This window comes from Lepidochelys kempii, chromosome 1, assembly GCF_965140265.1.
Source record: "Lepidochelys kempii isolate rLepKem1 chromosome 1, rLepKem1.hap2, whole genome shotgun sequence".
Classification (NCBI taxonomy): domain Eukaryota; kingdom Metazoa; phylum Chordata; order Testudines; family Cheloniidae; genus Lepidochelys; species Lepidochelys kempii.
Genome location: NC_133256.1, coordinates 160,865,857 through 160,885,578, shown reverse-complemented (window position 1 = coordinate 160,885,578; position 19,722 = coordinate 160,865,857). Strand labels below are relative to the sequence as shown.

The following is a 19,722-nucleotide window of genomic DNA, read 5'->3' as shown; positions in this document are numbered from 1 at the left end:
AGGATGGACTGTGGATGAATCAGGATCTTGAGTGAAGGAGGCCGTTGCCTGTAGGACACCTGATTTATTTTTTGTGGCAGTTGGAAGGTGTTTAGTGAATGAGGCAGGGGATTGTAGGGAGAGAAAGGAGGGTCTCAGGGTTAAGGCAGTGAATGCTGCCCTGAGAACTGGACTCTATCGCTGCCTCTATCACCATATAGCTACGTGACACTGGGCAAGTCATTTAAGCCAAAAGTGATTGTGTGTTCCTCATTTTCTGGTGCTCAGCTTGAGATGCTGGGGTCTGATTTACAGAAGTGCTGAGCACTCACAGCTTCATCTGAAGTCAATGGGAGCTCTTGGCTACCATATTCCACTGACTTGGTTGGTTCCCAGTAAGGGGGAAATAAAAAAATAACGCGTAACCATTACTGAGGAAAGCTCTGTTAACAATACAGCATCAACACAAAAGAACAAGTGACAGTGCTGTCCATTAAACATGTTGCTCAGCATGTCAGGAATCAAAACTGGCAAAAGAGGAGAGGAAGAACTATGACTAGCTGTGGAGCAGAATCTAATAGTAGCCACTGATCTCACTCCTCACACCAATTCACACTGGAGACAAGGGAGTCACTCAACACCATTTAAAGCATTTTTTAAAACAAAAGGTTTACCTCTTTAACATTCTGTAAGGTTTCAGGTGTAATTGTGAAGTCCACTGGGCTTGGCATCAACTTCCCTTTCTGAGGCTGGAATGAAATGAAAAGGTAGGATCGATATTGGACACTCAGTATATAGAGTTTACATAATGTACACACATCGAATCATGAAAAGAATCCCTTTTCATATGCCATTACTTGCAAGACCAGTTTAGAAGCTGACCTAATCACTTTACAATGTCTAACTTTGAAATAGTCTTTAGAGAACTAAGTGTAATTCTTTTAATAAGAAATTGACCCATTTCATGTAAAGTCTATTAGACGTTGCAAGAAAACAGGACATGATTATGACATGGAACACACACAAGTCACCACGTGTTACAAAATAACCACATTTTGACACTCTAAACTATCCTTGCCATTACTGTAAAACCATGACACGATATGAACTACTAGGCTACTGGTGCCTGCCCTGAGCATGCTGTGTTGTGAGTCACAAGGTTAAGTGCTCTAAACCAATAGCCAACTAATGCACACCTTGCCATGCTGTTAAAGTAGGGCTCTTGATTTTACATATCAGTGCTGGCTTTTTTTTAAAAGTTTTGTGAGGTCTGATGCAATGTGTCCTTCCAGTATTACTCAGCCTTCCTAGTAAGCAGATTTGAGAAAATAGTAGGGAAAGTTATATATGCACTTCCTCTATTATCCTGAGCATATTGATTGTTTTTCTAACCCTCTCTATCTGAAGTTCCCTACCTGCACTATTTCAACTCCCTAACTCCGCCCAGCAAGAGCTCTTTTAGAAGCAGGTTATGGCCCAGTAGCTGTTTTTAACTTACTGGGTCAGATCCTCAGCTGGTGTAATTCAGTGTTGTTCCTCTGATTTTGCCAGCTGAGGACCTATGTTTTTTTTTTTTTTAAATATATATTTGGAATATTTAACAACCTCCTACTTTAGGTTTTACTGTAGAAAGTAAGTTTAAAGTGACTTAAAAGGCCCTGAATTGCTGCTGAAATGGCAGTCTGACACTTTGTGCAGAAAGGAAAACATAATTGTCATTTTAAATCTTCAGTAACTGCCTCTCTTCACCCTCATCCCAATGAGGTGCCTTATGTTTGTTCAGCTCCATTCACATTTCAGCAAAGCTTCCATTTAAAATAAGTGTAAGGATTTGTTGTGTGCCAATCAATGATGAGGGTCCCAGCTGTGCACTGTTGGGAGTTGGTGCAGTATTGTATCATCATCAGAAGGCCCAACTTGAATTTTGCAGTTGTTTTACTCTCCATTACTTTGAGTCCATAGTAGTTTGTGTACAACAGCAAAACTGGGAAACTGCCAGCCATAAATAAATACATATTTTCAGTAATGGGAAAATACAGTTGACGAATTCTGGCAAAGGAAATAAGGTTAAGGGAAATAATATTGTGTACTGACAGTGAGAATTTTATGTACAGTAGAACCTAATTAATTCACACTGACTGGGAATTACTGAATTTTGTGAACTAATGAGTGGTATACTCTGAACAAGAAATAAAGCAAGGATACTGCGTAATATGTAAGCTGCTCATTATTTTGATAACTGTGGCTTATTTATAATACTTCATAATGTACTAGTAAATGTAGCATAGTATAATTTTTCATTTTACAAAATGTAGGAACAAGATCTCTACAGTGTCTTGCTATTAAATCTTTGCTGATAGAAGCAATTTTTGTGCAGGTTATTGAAGTTCTACTGTATTCATTTTCATCACTGATGACGAGGGGAACAAAACATCTTTAAGTATATTAGAGCTCTTCTTAAAGAGCTCCTTACAGGAGTTAAGCATCATGTGTGTTCTAACAAGTTTTGGGTGGAAGCAAATGTATTTTGCTTGTTAAATTTGTGCAGATTATATTGCTTATACATGTGCTCTGCACACATCTATAATCAATAGATATCACAGTTGCACCCATTTTCATGATGAAAGGCAAAACATGTTCATGCCATACAGCTAAAAAATGTGGGCCCTGATTCTGCAATAAATTTCACACAGGTGCAAGGGTCCACTTGCACAGAACTAACTGCAGAATCAAGGCATTAGTTACAATAGTCATTTCTGAGCCTACCACTATCTATGAACAACTTGATGAGAACAACTCGTTTAGGACACCAGCTTTATGTGGTCCCTGTAGGTATGTCTACATTTCAATTAAGAACTAATGGCTGGCTGGAGTAGACATTCGGCTCTGGGACCCCCCAGAGTTTGAGCTCCAGCCCAAGCATCTACACTGCAATTAAACAGCCCTTTACCCGGAGCCCAAGTCAGCTGACACAAACCAGCTACAGGTGTCTAACTGCAGTGTAGTCAGACTAAGAGGCTGTAAACTTGTCTCCAACTTGATGCAGGCCTATTTCCACACCTAGAGTAAAGGACCTAAAATCAATAATTTAGGCATTTGAATACAAGAGGCTTGATATCTTCCCTCCACAGATGCTGAGCACCCAAAGCTCTCAACCTCCAATGGGAGCTCAGGATGCTTAGCACCTGGGGGAGGGAGCATGAGAGAGAGAGAGAGAGAGATCAGGTCATCCAAAAGATACAGTACTTATGGGAGCACACATCACCACAGTATCTAGATACCGAGTAGAACAGTATGTATCTAGGAGATGAACCGAACAAGCAGGGAGAGAGAAGGGGAGGACTGAGTGAGGAAACAGGAGGTTTTCACAACAAAGCAAGCTCATCATCCAAAACATATTTGTGTCAGTTAGAAGAGTAAGTTTAAAAGAAGTTAAGGTGAAAAGGTTATCTAAAGTATAGCACAATGAGATCCTAGTTCATGTCTCGGCTGCTAGGTGCCACAGTAATACAAATAGTAACACAAATGCTTGAAACCTGAATATTGCTAACTTCAAAACATAAAAGAAAGCATGACACCAACCTTCCCTCCCTCCCCCCACCCCGCCCCTTAAGTCTTATGCCTTGTTAATATAGGAGGACACATACAAGTTACACCATTACATCTTGTGAACATCACCATAGAAGACTGGGCACCAAACTTTGCTAAACAGAACAAAACTGCAGAGGTGAAAATCTCAGCTAGTTGAGAGAGTTAAATATCTCTATATTCCAACTTACTGGTGAGTGGACAATGAATTCACAAGTCTTAGTCAGGTCCTTGGCCAGTAGAGATCGTCGCATATCACACCGAAGGGTATACTGTGAGAAAGAGTGGGGGATAGAAGAGTCTTATCAAAACTTTCTTCCATCTCCAGCATGGACTTAGAGAGAAATCATTCTATAAACACAAAGTCTCACTGGCTATTTATATTAACATTCCATTTATAAGTAATTTATTAAAAGGTCAGTAGACTACTTATATATTCTTCAATAAATTGTTAATCAATGGTTATAGAGTGCTGTAGAGTCCAACAGGTTGTTTATAACCATCAAAGTAATACTCATGTATCTAACAACCCTATAACATCTATTAATCATTTATCAGTTCTTTATAAACTGTTGAATATCTGTACAGCAATAATGCTCTCAATTAGCAATCAGGACCAGGCCTGATTGCTCTCAATGCTGATCACATAATAGAAAGATATGTTCCCTACCCAGAACACTTTGCAATGCCCACCCTTCAATTCCCTTTCCTGATCTCCTTGGGGGATGAAATCCACCAATTGAAAATCACTGATCTAAGGTACCTGTCTGAGCCCAGTACAATCCAAGCACCTCATCATCTTTAGCATTTTTTATCCTCACAACACCCCTGTAAAGTACGGAAGTAGCATTTTCCAGGTAGGGAACTAAAGCACAGAGATTGTAAGTGCCAAGGTCACATAAGAAGTCTGTAGCAGAGCAGAGAATTGAACCCTCATCTCTCAAATCCCTAACCACTGCAACAACTCAGGTCATCTTTTGAAACTGTATGAAATTAAAAAAAAAAAAAAAAAATCTTTGATGGATGTTTCTGCTAATGACATCTTTGATTATTCTAAACGAGAATTAAAAAAAATTATATACTGTTCACAATTTATGTTTACCTTACCTCTCAATTTGGACAATAAAAACATTTTAACCACTTCACTTTTTGGCTTTATAAATTGTTTTCATTTGTTTTTTTTTTTTATTTAAACTACTGAAACACTTTTAAGCAGCACATAGCTTCTTACCCAAAGCCTAAACATTGGATCAAATCTCCCCTGCACATCCATTTTAACAGATATTAATGTGTTCTATACAAAAACTGTTCTTGGAAGTCAGATTTCACTTTATTTCTGGGGTGGTACAGCAATGCAGGAAACAATAACTCTGAAAGGTGGTGAAAAGCTAAGGAAAGGCCTGATCTGGACCTTTTTATTAAGTTTTATTTTGGACCGGGAGGGGGAATGGGTAACTGAGATAGGATAGGAGATAGGTGATAGGAGAATGGCCAAAGGTAACATATATACCAATAAAATCATACCTTACAAGACAATCCATACTGATTATAAACAAAATATCTGGATTACAGAAAGCAACTCAACTTGTAGGCTGGTATTGTTTTGCAAAAGACGTGCCAGACAACAGATGTTATATTAGGAAGAAAGCCAAGGCGAGGACTAGGTAAAGGAAACACCAACATTAAGAAAAGGAAGCCTTTCACCATAAGCGCTGTCAATAGGATATAAAATTTAGAAACAAACTAGCCATATGCAAAGGTATATAGTTTAAGTAAATATCATCAAAGTCTACTGTTGACTGGCATGACTAACAATTACACATGCTTTTTCTTTTTTGAAGGGTAGAGGGACGTACTGTGAAGAAGCCCAGAGTAAATGTAGGGAATTCAGAGACTTAAGTTCAATATGAGAGAACTGATTTAGATAATCTGTAGAAAAAGGAATTTTTCTCCTCTTTTAAAAAGAAAACAAACTGATAGCTCACCCAAATGCCAATCTGTAAATACATTAATTTGTTTTTAAAATATCAGGTATTTTCCTTTATCCCTATCAGTAACAGGACAATTAAATAATAATTAAATAATTTCAGAGGATAAGTTCCTCAGCTCTGCAAAGCACAGAGAGCAAACAGGTCTCTACATCGCTGTTTCTGGTTGGGAGAAAGGATAAACTCCTTTTACAGCTGCTTTCTCAATATAAATGAGCCTTTGGCAAGGTTAGTATTGAAAATGGAGTAATGACTCTTCAGACAGGGTATTTCAAGCAGAAGAGGGAAGGATGATCACTGCTTGGCTATGTTGAAAAGTCTGATGTACAAGATCACACTGTTTGCTCTGCAAAAGGGGAAAATATCTAAAATATTCATGTGCATGCATAAGACAGACTAGAATGAGTTTTATTCTGGCAATATAGTTGCTTATCATATTTCTATCCAAGGCTTTTTACGAATAGGTGTTGTCTCATGACATAAGTCTCTTGTCTGTTTTTTCTGGTAACTAACTCTTGAATTTAAAATGCTTAATGAAAGATTTAGTATCCTACTGCCAGGAAGTTAGAAAAACAAATTACAAAAAAACAGAATACTACCTTAAAGCAGCTGCTGCAGCTGAATGAGAAGCTATTTGCATGAACATACAACAGGATTCATAATGAACAGATACACCAATTATACTTATGATGGAAAATCCTGATAATATGCATGATCATAACAGTAGAAATAACATGATGGAAAAGAGATAATAGTCTGCTGAGTCAAATGACCTTTCAGCTTTTATCAATAAGTGCATAAAAAGAGTCAGAAAAAGAACAGGTAAGATTCTTTCAGATACCCGAGATCAACAGAAGAGTCTGTGTGAAAAATAATTTAAGTACCACAAGCATGCTCAGTGCTCAACACCTTCTCCCACCCCTCAAGAAAAATATGGGTCATGCCTGAAGAAGTTTAAAATAGGAGGCCAGATATTGCTCCCATTGAAGTCAGTGGACAATATGCCCATTAACTTAACTGAATCCAGGATTTGGGCCAAAAATTAGAGATGAAAGAGATGTGACTTGGTCACTCCTAGTATATCCCCTTGCCAAAGCAGAACTGTTCCCTTTCTATATTTTTTAGTGTTTTTCCCAGTCTAGTTTTAAGTGATTCAGTAATTCAAGCAATTGTGCTTCCTTCCTTTACTTGACACTTTAGCAGACATCACTGTTAAGAAGTTATTCCCTGATATTAAAAATCTCTTTACTCTTAAATTGTATTCCTTGGATAATTCTAAACAGTACCTCCCCTTCCTGGATACTTACACCCTACAATTAATTGCAGACTTCTGTCTTGCCTTATTTGTAGTTTACCCAACTGCACTCTTGGCCTGCAAACCTGCAGGTGAGTCCATGTGGGTGGATACTTATGCCTGTATGGATGCTCCTTGGAGTCAATGGAACTCTGCCCATATGGATCTAGCTACAGGATTGAGAGCATAAGGTATCTCCCCCCCACCTAAAAATTTACTTCAAAGCCAGTCCCTTTGTCTCTAGTTTTTGTTACAATCATAACCATCTTTTAATTGACCAAGGTGCCCACTATGGAATGCAGTATTCTAGCGGTTGTCTCATCAGTACTTTATAGGTTGGAATTAAACCTGTCTTATCTGGGACATGGTATCTGTGTGTGCAGCATTTTATAGTTATACTCTGAATATTCTTGAAATTACTTTTGACATCTCAACAGGTTGATAAAATACACTTTCATCAAGAGTGTTCTGTGCAAGTCCGGTTCAGTTATAAAAAGTAAGTTTTTATTAGTTTATTTTGTACTATATACTCACAGCAATGGCTGGGGGGGGCAGATGTGAAGATTTTGGTGATTCTTTACTAGTACTCTAGTGCAAAGCATCTCTCTGAAGGTAATTTGTTTTAATGGATTCCTCTGAGCTTTATCTTAATAAACATAAAATTTCTCGGGGGGGGGGGGCGAGGGGGAGTCTCCCACTAGTACAAAAAAATATATATGTTCAAGACCAGATTTTCAAAATGCCTCCTTACATCACATTAACCAGAGGAAAACTTTTCAGTTAGAAACCCCCCCACCTAATATTAATGCAACATTATGGTAAAAACATTTAATACAAAAATCAAAAGATTCAAAGCTGTACTTCTCACAGTAACTGTCTGCCTAAATGTGTATACAATGTGGTAGCTAATCTGTTGCTATATAAAGTCATAGGAAATATGCACAAGCGAAGAGGTTTGGTTTCTAAGGGACCACAGCTTTCAATTTTGTGGCTTGTATGTGTAAAACTCAGCTGTGATATTACATGGCCATACTTCTACTTGGCACTAAAGGTAACAGAGGTGCAGCCCTTATTCATGAACCAAATTCATGTCATTCACCACTCCTTATACTATAAAAGTAATTATAGATTACAATTAACTGATGGATTATTAAGTCCTCCTGTAATAGTCTGCATACACCCTTCTCCTCCTCCTCCTCTTCTTCTTGTAAGATTTACTCAATAAGATGTAAAAAGAAAAGGAGTACTTGTGGCACCTTAGAGACTAACCAATTTATTTGAGCATAAGCTTTCGTGAGCTACAGCTCACTTCATCCGATGAAGTGAGCTGTAGCTCACGAAAGCTTATGCTCAAATAAATTGGTTAGTCTCTAAGGTGCCACAAGTACTCCTTTTCTTTTTGCGAATACAGACTAACACGGCTGTTACTCTGAAACCTGTCAATAAGATGTAATGCAGAAATATTTTTCTGTCCCCTTTCATTTCAGACAAGTTACCAAGATTCATAAGAGACTTCTCCTCAAAAAAAGAAATTAGGAAAAACTGTACCTGACCCTGGGAAAGAAAGGAGAGAGACTGCATCATCTTGTGTAGCAAGCTGCCACCAAATCAGGAATGGATGTTGGTGACATATGAGCATAGGATATCAGATTCCAAAACAGCGTGTAGCCCTGTCCTGAGTGAATTTGTACTCCTCTCTAACAGATAAGTGAGGGGTCAATCTGTTTTGGTATTTTTAAAAAAAGTATCTTGGCAACACTTGTGTAACTTGTCATGTTCAAGTTTCATCGAAAGACACTTAACTGTAAGCACTTTCTTTTGGGGTATAATACTACAGACAGTGCATAAAATGGGAGATACAAGTTACTACATAATAAAGTAAGAGTTAGAAAATATTATAATGTACACAAAAGAAACTGTCACAGGTGTAGCTACTCCACTGCATTCCCTGCTGGCTGAGCATGGCACTGCAAGCGCTTCCTGCCTCAGTTCACAAGATGTGGCAGCCATTCCAGAGCAGGGCAGCCCATGCCATAAGCTTGTCATCAGTCTTTAAACAGTTAAATTCTGAATTTGGCCGTCTCTGCCATTAAACAAACTAACAAATAAATGTAAGAGGCAAGCACTTGGTCACTTTAAGTCAAGGCCCTGATCTAGACCTGGCGTTCTGGGATAGGACAGAGGAAATGCTCCTCAGTATATCTCACCCAGCACTCCCCTTGTGAGGGAACAGGAAAGCTTTCTTAACTGATCTGCTGGCTCCTGATTGGCCAATGTCTCCTCCTGGCCCTTCTCGGCTTCTGGGGAACCGAGTCTTGCTGGTAGCCTGACTTGAGTGGGTTTTCCTTGAGTTGGGGAGTGATGGAGGTAGTGTCACATTGCTGACACCTCCAGCAGGGAGGAGAGAAGGTCTCACAGACCCCATCCCATAAACTAATAACAGCTCCTACATGAAATGAAGGGACTAAAGAAAGAGTTTTAATTCAGGCAATGTATCTTATTAACCATTAAATGTGTAAAACAGGTATAATACAATATCCTGTGCTAGGATATCACTGTCACACTATACTTCATATTTGAACCTACTGAATGAATCAATCCCTCTTGATTCTAAATTTATAAAATGACCCTACATTAAAAAAAACAAAAACAAAATATAGATGTGAAAGGGTGAAGAACAGTATAGATTCCTTCTTTGTTTTTAAGACAAAACTTATTTCAAGCAAAAACAAAACAAAAAACCCCAGTAACTTTGTTCTTCTTTCTTACATTTCCAAGGCTGTATCTGAGGATCCTTGCAACAGGGGATATAAGTAACACAAAAACCAAAACTCCTACTTAGGAAAAAACAATCCCAAATATTTTGTTTTAAAAGTGCAAGCATAATTTTTAAGCCTATGGAGATTTTATATAATCTCCTGATAATGTTTTGAGATCTTAAAAGGGCTGTTATGCCATGTTTGGAAAGAAATCCAAAGTGTTTCTCTTCACACAGGCCTTCCACTGTCTCTGAAGTACTAAATCCTGGAGACTTAGCTAATGGGACAATTTTTGTTCGGTCTCAACAGCTGTGAGCTGAAAGGAATTGTGAAACTTTTGACTCAATTTAAGCCATGTAAAGTACACCCAAATACCACAATGATGGATGTTTGGGAAATGTTTGAACCAATATATAATCTTTTCCTACTAGAGTTTCAGTAAATTTAAAAAATCCCCCACAGCTGGAACATGAATTTTAATTTAAAGGACCTTTAATTTTTAGTTACTGTACATGAGCATTGCAATAACTTCACAAAATTGACAAAACCAAAAATATTGATAACATACAGTTATGGTACCACCAGATAGTTTCCTCCCACAGTGCAATTAGAGAAGTTTCTCAGAGTATAGTTCCTGCAGACAGTGCAAGTTCATCACATTTTCCCTACGCAGAAAACTGTCTCACCTGAATATTGACAAACACACCATGATATGTCTCGTATAGAACTTTGTTGCCCTTCGCATGCAATGGAAGCTCAAAAGGAATTTCTGTTTTGCCGCTGGGAAGTTTTCCTGGTTTTACCATTTCTATGGTACTGTTGATAACTTGAATAGGCTGTAAAGATAAACATTGAGAAGTTTAAAATAAAGCAGTCTGCTTCATAACGGCCCAATAACAGAGCCACATGAAACCCTATCAGCCTTTCCAAATATCTCAAAATTCAAGTGTCTGTGTCCCCTACAAACAATTCTTTACAAACTCATACTGTGGTAAAAAGTGGTCTTACTTAATGTTTCTTACCATGACAGTCTGTACATTTTTTTGCATCCTTGTCAGATTGGTGGCTAAGCCCATTAAGAAGCTAACAAGTAGAACCTAGTACACTTTTGAAAGCAGTACATTTCTTGTTCCATTATCAAAATCACAAACCTTAAACAGCAGAAGGAGTCTGTATGTGTATATGCCAGTTGAGCAGTTAGCTCTTGGAGAGAAGAAGGGCTCCCAAAGGTAAACTATATATTTAACATCAGAATGTTGTTGGAACAATGACAAACTATGGTTTGGCGCTTGACTGGAGAAGCATGCAAAATCTCATGAAATATGCCTCCATCAATTAAAAGACAACAGAGTAGGAACAGCAAAAATAAAATAAATAAATAAATAAAATACATGCACTCCCAGAGCAGAGAAATTAGTTTAATATCAAATAGAGCATTGACAAACATTTTATTTTCCCTTGTGATTTTTCATTTTTCTTTTCAAACCATTTTTGTTTTAAATTGCTACAACACCCAATGCCAACGATAAGACAATGGCCCCCAATTACTGTTCGAAGGTCATTTGTCTAATCAAGCAACTTACATTTGAAGTTAAAAAACTTCAAAAGCTGAAATGGAATTAAAATTTCTATTCTGATTGCTTGAAAATGCTTTGTTGGGGAAAACATGGATCTCCCCTAAGTTTGGAACTATTCAAACCTGGGGTTTTGGCTCATCTCTGCTGACACATGAAGCAGAATAGACTGACGGAGGCTCTCTTTCTTTTCAGAGTAAGTATTTCTCACCTCCTCTCAAAAGTAAACTACCAAGCTGCTTAGGGCTCACATTTGGAAGAGATATTTTATATAACTAAAAACAGGCTTCTCATTGCAGCTTTGCTTGGAGCCCTCACATTCACTCTATTTATAAGAATTCAGTTCTAGAACAGTTTTACTCATTTTCCCTTTGCAGGACTGTGCTTCTCACGCCAGTTACAGCTACATGCAAATGGCATGGCACATTACAGCAGTAAATATCCTGACAAAGTTTCTTTAACTCTGTGGTTACCTAGGCTGGGTCTGTCTTAAAACATTTTTCTGCCTCTGAAGCTCACAGTGTAATGCTAGATAATGGCAGTGATTGGGAAAATATTAAACTACCTGCATGCACTGAAGTAAGACACAACCATAAAGAAGTAGAATTACTAAGGAGAGATTTGGTTTAGACACAACTTTTGTATCCAAGAAACCAATCTACGTATTTCTTACCTTAACAGAGTTATAGAAAGCTTCAAACACACCAACGCTTTTGGCACTGAGCTGCAAATTTACTGATCCTTCCATTGTTAAGGAGACACCCTGGTGTTGGACTGCATCTTTGCTTGTTATGACCACCACTCCAGAAAGAACTTCCTAACAAGGAAAAGGTGACAAGTAAAACATATTGATTTTATCAGTTTCTTCTCTTGCTAGAATTCAGACTGCAGTGGCACCCAAAGTATGTTAGATGATTTCCAAGTGCCAAGGAAGACAGTTCCTGCCTCACAAAACACACAGTCTGAAAAGACATATTGATGGAGAGGAGGCAGGGGAAAAGGATACAAAATACAAGTTAAGTGATCAAGGTGATGGCAAGCAGAAGTCTCTTTAAACTCCACTCCCACCCAATCTGCTTCCAGAATTCAAATCTCTCTTCTTCCCCTTACCCTAACTCAAATTTTGTTCCAGCATCTGTATGCTCCTCCCTCCTAGTCTTCAAAATCTTTCCGCCACATAAATGAGCAATTTACTTATAAATAAATGACATGTGTAAATAGATGGCTTGGTCAGCTAGCTTCTATGGGTGTTGAAGAAGCGGTCCTTCAGAAGGGATTTAAATGAGAGGGGATTGCTCTGCAGACCTGTTCAAGGAAGGTAATAATACATAGCAGCAGGGGAAAAGTATTGTTGTAAAAGAAGTGGACAAACAGGACTTCACAGCTGTTGTTTCAAGTGGAGTGGAGGTGAAGTGAAGAAGGGGGGGAGTAGCAACATAAAAAAAAAATGGATAAATTGAAAGGGATAAACCTAGGCAGGATATTGAAGATGATCATAAGAAGTCTGAACTTAATATGGTGAAGTCAGTGGAAGGATCAAAGAAGCAAGGACAGCAGAGTGTTGATCTGGTCAGAATGGTGGGCAAAGTCTTAGCAGATGTATTTTGTATGGACTCCAGGGGCTGATGTGGGTCCTGGGAGCCCAGTGAAGAGTAGGTTACAGTAATCAAAGTGGAAAATGATGAGCATGTGAGCTTCAGTTAATGCTGAAGTTGTAATGGTTCAATATGATTGTACTTCACACCAGTTAAGAAATACAGTTACATAATGCTCAGCTGGTAGCTGCCAGGGCATCAGTACTTTTCCCTTAACAGTGGAGAAGTGTCAGTACTAAACAGAAATTGGGTCACAAGTCTGATGTAATAAAGGTTTAGAGAAAGGAATTGCAGTAGCAATTCAGGGATCACAGCATGAGAAGCTGAAGCACAGGAAGCCAGAAGTGGACCTGCAGGAATTAAGAAACGTAGCTATCGTAGGAAGTGCTGGTATAATTGGGCAGTGAAGAAAAACTGATCTAACAGAGTAGAAACACTCAGAAACAGCTGTTTGCTGCTGCTGGCGGGTTTAGTCTGCAGCTGTTTGCTAGGGAGATCCCATCCAAATGCACACGAGTGCTATGGCTCTACCCAGTCATCATAATATAGCATCAAATATGTCATCTTATTCAGCAACTCTCTCATTACTAGAAAAAAAGAAAAGGAGGACTTGTGGCACTTTAGAGACTAACCAATTTATTTGAGCATAAGCTTTCGTGAACTACAGCTCACTTCATCGGATGCATTCAGTGAAAAATGCTACAGCTCACTTCATCGGATGCATTCATTTTCCACTGAATGCATCCGATGAAGTGAGCTGTAGCTCACGAAAGCTTATGCTCAGATAAATTGGTTAGTCTCTAAAGTGCCACAAGTCCTCCTTTTCTTTTTGCAGATACAGACTTAACACAGCTGCTACTCTGAAACCTCTCATTACTAGGCTGCTCAAGGGCTCACCCAAAAGGTCCCACCCTAGCCTCAGGGAAGTTCACAATCTGCTGAATTCCAGTCTCAGAGGTCCATGACTTTCTGGGACTATTTCTCACTACAAGACTGACTGAAAATTCTTTCGGTCTTTCGCTCCTTGGATTGTTCCCTTTGTCTATAGGGCCTTTATTGACTAAGGAAGCCAGAACTGCTTGCCTGTTCCTTAGTCCATCCCCCTTTCTCGGTATTTTCCCTGCCAGGAGCTTTCACCACAAACTAGCAAAGTGATTTTTTGTTCCATCTGCCCTAAAGAGCTCGTTATTCCAGACCAACACCTTGTGGCAACAGGCAGACAGTTTTTATTAGTGTGCAAATCCTTAGCCATACTCTTACTTTCCCCAAATATACCCTGTTATTGGAGCTACTGTTGTTAGATTCAGACTTAGAGGACATTTCATTTCTTTCTTCTCCAAAGCACACACTTTGGGGATTTTATTATGTCAAAACACCTTCCTGTCCTCTCTGTCTACTCACACTTCTTGCTGAGTGCTTGTCCTTGCTATGCAAGTCAGCATAGAAAGGGCATTTTCTGTGCTGAAATTCATTTTGTCACTTCACTGACTGACTGAGTGCTGGAGCATGTAATTTGCATGCACCAGTACAACTTTGTGTAGAAAAAAATATTTTTTTCTACACAAAGAAATATTTATCAGTGTATTTTTTGCTAGGAGTTACATACTCTTATGCTTGCATTGACACATTAATCTCCAGAAACATATCTGAAAAGGTTCAAATGGTGGCTAAATTAGAATGATGGTTCGGTAACTAAGTTAGTGTCTGAATCGGAACCGAACTGGACACTTAGGAAATACCTATGAACCCAAACCAGAATGGAACCAAAATTTTTAATATTTCAACGCCCTGGTTTCATCTGCCTATCTGATACCTACCCTGTAAGGACTGTCTTTTTTGTTACTTGTCTAGCATGATGATCCTCAATGGGGGATTCTAGGTGTTAAAGGAATATATATAAAAAATAAATAGATAAAATAAAATAAATAATGGAACTGTGACCTCCTTTTGAATTGCATAATTGATACATGGTAGCTGCTAATGAAAAAAGGATCATATACTCAGTGTAGGAATTGTTCCAATCATTTTAAGAGTTCCCTTTTTTGAGATGAATTTTGAGGTGTATTTGAGAGAGCAGAAATTGAATGTCACAACACTGGACCAAAGCGAGGGTAGTGCTAAGCACCTGTAACTCCCTTTGAATTCAATATGAAAGGTATCTTTTATGGTTATGCCCAACGTTGCCAAAAAGACAATGAAAAGATTCCAGAAACAAGAGAAATATACAAGAAAAGGAAACTTAAGTAATGGACTTTAGGTCTTCCCAAAAGAAAGTAGGATGTCAAGCAACACTGGTTCACTGGAACCAACTTCAGAATGAAGAGCCCACTCTAGCAAAATAAAACAGCAAATCAAAAAGCTCAGTAAGACATTATTTCTGAACCGTAGCCTATACGAAAGCCGTATATATAGTACATTAGTGTAAAAAAACCCAAAGTTTTCACACTTAGATGCTATAACGCCTAGTGCATTAGTGTAACATGCGCAAAGTCTACAGTTAAGATTACCTATAGTCTATACCTATAAAATTTCACCTATAATCCCCTATTTTCAGTTACTTATAACTTTAACCATTTAGGCTGAGAATCTCAATGCCAGTTCTCTGCTTCAGGCTGAGATTTTCCAGCCATTTTCAGCAAAACAGTTCAACCTTGTCTGATAATGAGGTTAGGGGAAAATAAGGAGTTTTTCCAACGTTCAAAAAATATTTTCCAACAGTTTCTTTTAGGAGCTTTAGCGCTTTCAGAGTGTTGCACAGGAACTTGATGTTTACCAGGGCAGTGCTCAGGTTAGAACTACTTTTTGCTGTCCCCATGAAAAACCAACCCAGAACTGGAAAAATTAAGATACAGTTTTTAAAAGTCTTTTTGTTTGTTTTTGCAAATGTTCAGTGGAACATGTCTGAGGCTTTCAACTAAAAATCTCTGAACATTCCATCTACATTGAGCATGCCCCAACCCCAAAGATCTTTAATATGCTGGCAACCCTGACATGTCCAAAGGCACAGACTACAACTTCAGAGAGGGGAAGGGCTTAGTAGCAGCTGCTGCCCTTTTCAACTAGGGGAAGGCAAGGGCTAAAGTAAGTGGGACAAGAATTCCCCCACATTTTCCCTCCCTCCACTACTTAGCTGGCATAAGTAGTGCTCCTCTTCCTGTTTCATTCTGCTTTAACCATTGGGGAAAGGTGTGATCAGTACCAGGAAGGAATCATGAGTCTCAGATCTTCCACTGACTGGTGTTAATAATTTGGTGCACTTTACAGCTTTCATAATTGAGCAAAGCCTCATTCCCTTACCTTAGGTTGATACTTGCATGCCTCCTAACAGTGGGTAGATCTACACGGAGATAAAAAAAAACCCCACAGCACTGAGTCTCAGAGCCCAGGTCAGCCGACTTGGTCTCACAGGGCTTGGTCTGTGGGTCTACAAACCTGCAGTGTAGACATTCAGAGCTCAGGATGCAGCCTAAACTCAAGACCCTCCTCTTCATCGGGTCTCAGAGCCCAGGCCCCAATCAGAGCCCCAACATCTACACTACAATTTTATAGCCTTTCAGCCCGAGCCCCACAAGCCCAAGTCAGCTGTCCCAGGTCAGCCACGGGTCTTTTATTGCAGCGTAGACATATCCTGAGAGGTAGGACAAAGTTGCTTCTGGCAGAATTGGGAACAGATTCTGAAGGCCAGATTTTGTGCTGCATCGCAGATGGCACAGCACTGAAGTCAGAGCCAGAGGAAGGTGGTGATGGGAGAGGTAGCTTTAAGCTACCTTTATGCTTCTGATAGTCTAGATTGTTCTGAAATCCAGTAATGCCCCCAGAATAAATTAGAGTGATCTCTGGAGCTGTTCCAACTTAAGGCATCCTTATCCAGGTATCTATGGGCATCTCTACAGCCCAAAACTGCCAAAGCATTCTATTCTTCTACCAATCCCTTCCACCTCCAGCATGGCCCTATTCAGATATAAACTTTGCACAGGATGGACTGTGATTGAGGCAGAGGGTTGCAAGAAGAGAAAGATGTTCCCTTGCATTTAAAACACTGGAATGCGAGGCAAAATAACGGGGTTCTACCGGTGGCTCTGCCGCAGAATTCCTATGCGATACAGAGCAAGTTTATAATAATAGATATGCATAAGGGTGCCCAGTTCAGGTAGCCCAAGGAATCTTCATACTGTCATTTCCTAACTTTGAAGTGCTTGACGTTGCAACCTTGTTATTTTAACATAGTTTTTATATATAATTATATTAGTGACAAAAATATGCAGCAAGCTGTAATGGTTAATTAAGGCATTAATATATCTGCCTAAAATCCAAACGCAGTTTCAATTGGATTTGGTAATTTGTTTTCCCCATCTTAACTACTGTGTAATATTGCCACCTGCAGTTACATAGCTAGACAGCACCACTTGGGTGCAACATGAGCATTCGTAGGTGAAGGCATTCCTATACAAGTACTGTTTGTGAAAGCATATTTTGGGATTCTGTGGAATGAAAGGTGCTATAAATAAAAGACATTATTACCACTGGCTAATGTCAGTGTAAAGTGTGGTGACAAGTGACTTTCTAAAAAAAGAACAGAAAACCTACACCATGCAAGTAACTCCCATGATTAATTAAAACAGATTTATTTTTAACTTACTGACTATTCCTAGGGATACCTGATCAAAGATGCATACACTATCTCTAGTACAGCACTCAGCGAACTAAATAGTTCTTTCAACATTGTGTTCTCAGATCATTCTGCTCTCCTGTCTAGTCAGGGTACTAAAGGTAACTTTGTTGAATACATTTCCTTTAATCTCTTTAAAGTGGCAACATACAAACACAGCCAGACCCTTAATTTAAAAAAAACAAAAAACAAACAAAAAAAAACCCTGATTTGTTCTTTATAAGCAAGAACGAATCCCTAGCTCAGTGGTTTGAGCATTAGCCTGCTAAACCCAGAGTTGTGAGTTCAATCCTTGAGGGGGCCATGTAGGGATCTGGGGCAAAAATTAGGGATTGGTCCTCTTTTAAAGCAGGGGGTTGGACTAGATGACCTCTAGAGGTCCCTTCCAACCCTAATATTCTATTATAATGATTTAAATGCAATTACTGACTGCTTCAGCTAAAACTGATCAGCAATGAAACATCAAGTAAGCATTCTTAACTGTTTTTGGTTCAATGTAGCTGCAGAGACTAAGACTAAGTGCTGTCAATGGTTCTGGACTGGAGAACCCTCACCTCAAATTAGTCACCAGTGTCCCTGCACAAAAAAAGGAAATACACTACCCCGAACAACAAAAGCCACATTTACATTCCATGCTCCCTGTCACAACCTTCAACAAAGCTGTTACTTGTTTTCCAATTCAAAAGTCTGTGGTATATAAAAAAAAAATTAAGTTTGGGGACAGCATAAACATAAATATAATTTAATATCAAAATAATTGACAGTAGGTCAGCGAGTCCGAGGGGACTGTGGGAGGGGAATAACCGAGTGTATAAATCGGAGGTCTGATGTGCCATGTAAACTGCAAGGTTTCAGAGTGTCATCTTTCCGAAAAGATCAGTATAATGCAGGATTTCCACATAGGCACCTGTTCATTTTGCAACGGATAAAAGGTGGGATAGGCTAGAAGGGTGGAAGTTTGTTATTTAAGACATCGCAAGAGAGCAAACCCATTCCATTTTCCGCGGGCGGCCGGGCGGGGGGAAGCGGAAATCAGAAGGCAGGTGCTCCGTCACCCGTTACTTGCCCGATGGCTGGTAAGACGCCGGGAAGGTACAGGACCAGTCCCCTCTACCGGCGAGGGACAGGCAGGCGGCGCCGGGAACCGGCCCCCCAGGCGGCCAGGGAGAGAGGAGCTGGGCGGGCGCAGCGCGGGCTTGCATCAAGCCGGGGAGGGGGGACCCCAGCTGGGCCGGGCGAGGCGTTTGGATTCCGGCCCCGGCCCGCGCTTCACCCTGGGGCTGGAGCAGGGGCGGGAGGCGCCAGAGACCCGCAGCCCCGCCCCGGGGCTCCGCGACCCCCCGCCCCCGCGAGCACGGTCCCCGGCCTCCTCGGGGCTCGACGGTTACCGGGGCGGACAACGGCCCCCCCTCCGGAGCCAGCGCGGGCAGCGGCAGCGCGCCGGGCCCCGCACTCACCCCGCAGAGATAGACCTTGTTGGCCCGTTTGAGCTTGATGTCCAGAGCGGCCCCCATCGCTCCGCTTCCCAGCCCCGCCCCCTGCCCGTCCAGTCACGTGACCGCCCACGTGCTCCGGGCGCGGGACTCCTGGCTTGTGTCCTCCCACCCTGTGGGGCGCGCCATTTACATCCGGGTCATCAGCGCCCCCCCACGCCATTTATAGCCCTAGCTAATGGCATCCTTATACAACATGGCTCTGCCCGTTCCCTGGTAGTCATAGCAACGGTGGAACTAGCCGCGGCGGGACCCTCGCCCTCTGTTCCCTACGTCACAAGGGGGGCGGAGACGAGCAGGCGTCTACCAGACGGCGGACTACAGTTACCAGCATGCAGCGCGGCCCGAGGGGACTGAAACCTTCAGCGTGTCACCCCAAGCCGCAGCGGTGCATGCTGGGAGCTGTAGTGCTGGGGCCGCGTTGCGTGCCGGGTGGTGGTGGGGCTAGGTCAGCCTGGGCTGGCTGTGCAGAGGCCGGGCCCGGGCGCTCGGCTACGGAGTCGGACGCAGGGTGGGGCCTGTCCTTGTTGGCGGGGGAGGCGTCGGGGCCCGGGCCCTGCTGCTGAGGGAGTCGCGGGCGGCTGCGAAGCCTGGGGCGGGGGTGGCCTGGAACCGCTGCGGCCCCCCGGGAGGGAAGAGATCAGGGGGACGTAGCAGAGGCGGCCGCGTCTTCCTCCGGCCCTGCGGAAACCCCCCCGAGGCCGCGGCCTCGTTCAGCCTGTCCCTGAAAGCGGGCCCGCCTGCCCCGTCCCGAGCAGCGCCGGCGCCCGCTGGGCTCGGCGG

The 19,722-nt window shown here is 41.1% G+C and overlaps 1 protein-coding gene across 1 annotated transcript in view; it reads right to left on the bottom strand.

Moving 5' to 3' along the window:
* Positions 1–18,992, bottom strand: part of VPS26C (VPS26 endosomal protein sorting factor C) — a 59,960-nt gene extending 40,968 nt beyond the window's left edge. Inside the window, exons 1-5 of the mRNA XM_073360986.1 lie at positions 18,904–18,992; positions 11,856–11,999; positions 10,295–10,444; positions 3,759–3,839; positions 654–728 (exon numbers count right to left, since the gene is read on the bottom strand). Coding sequence (XP_073217087.1) covers positions 654–728; positions 3,759–3,839; positions 10,295–10,444; positions 11,856–11,999; positions 18,904–18,960 — 507 coding nt within the window. The 5' untranslated portion in view covers positions 18,961–18,992. The remainder of the gene's footprint in view (positions 1–653; positions 729–3,758; positions 3,840–10,294; positions 10,445–11,855; positions 12,000–18,903) is intronic.
* Between the last annotated feature and the right edge of the window lie 730 nt (positions 18,993–19,722).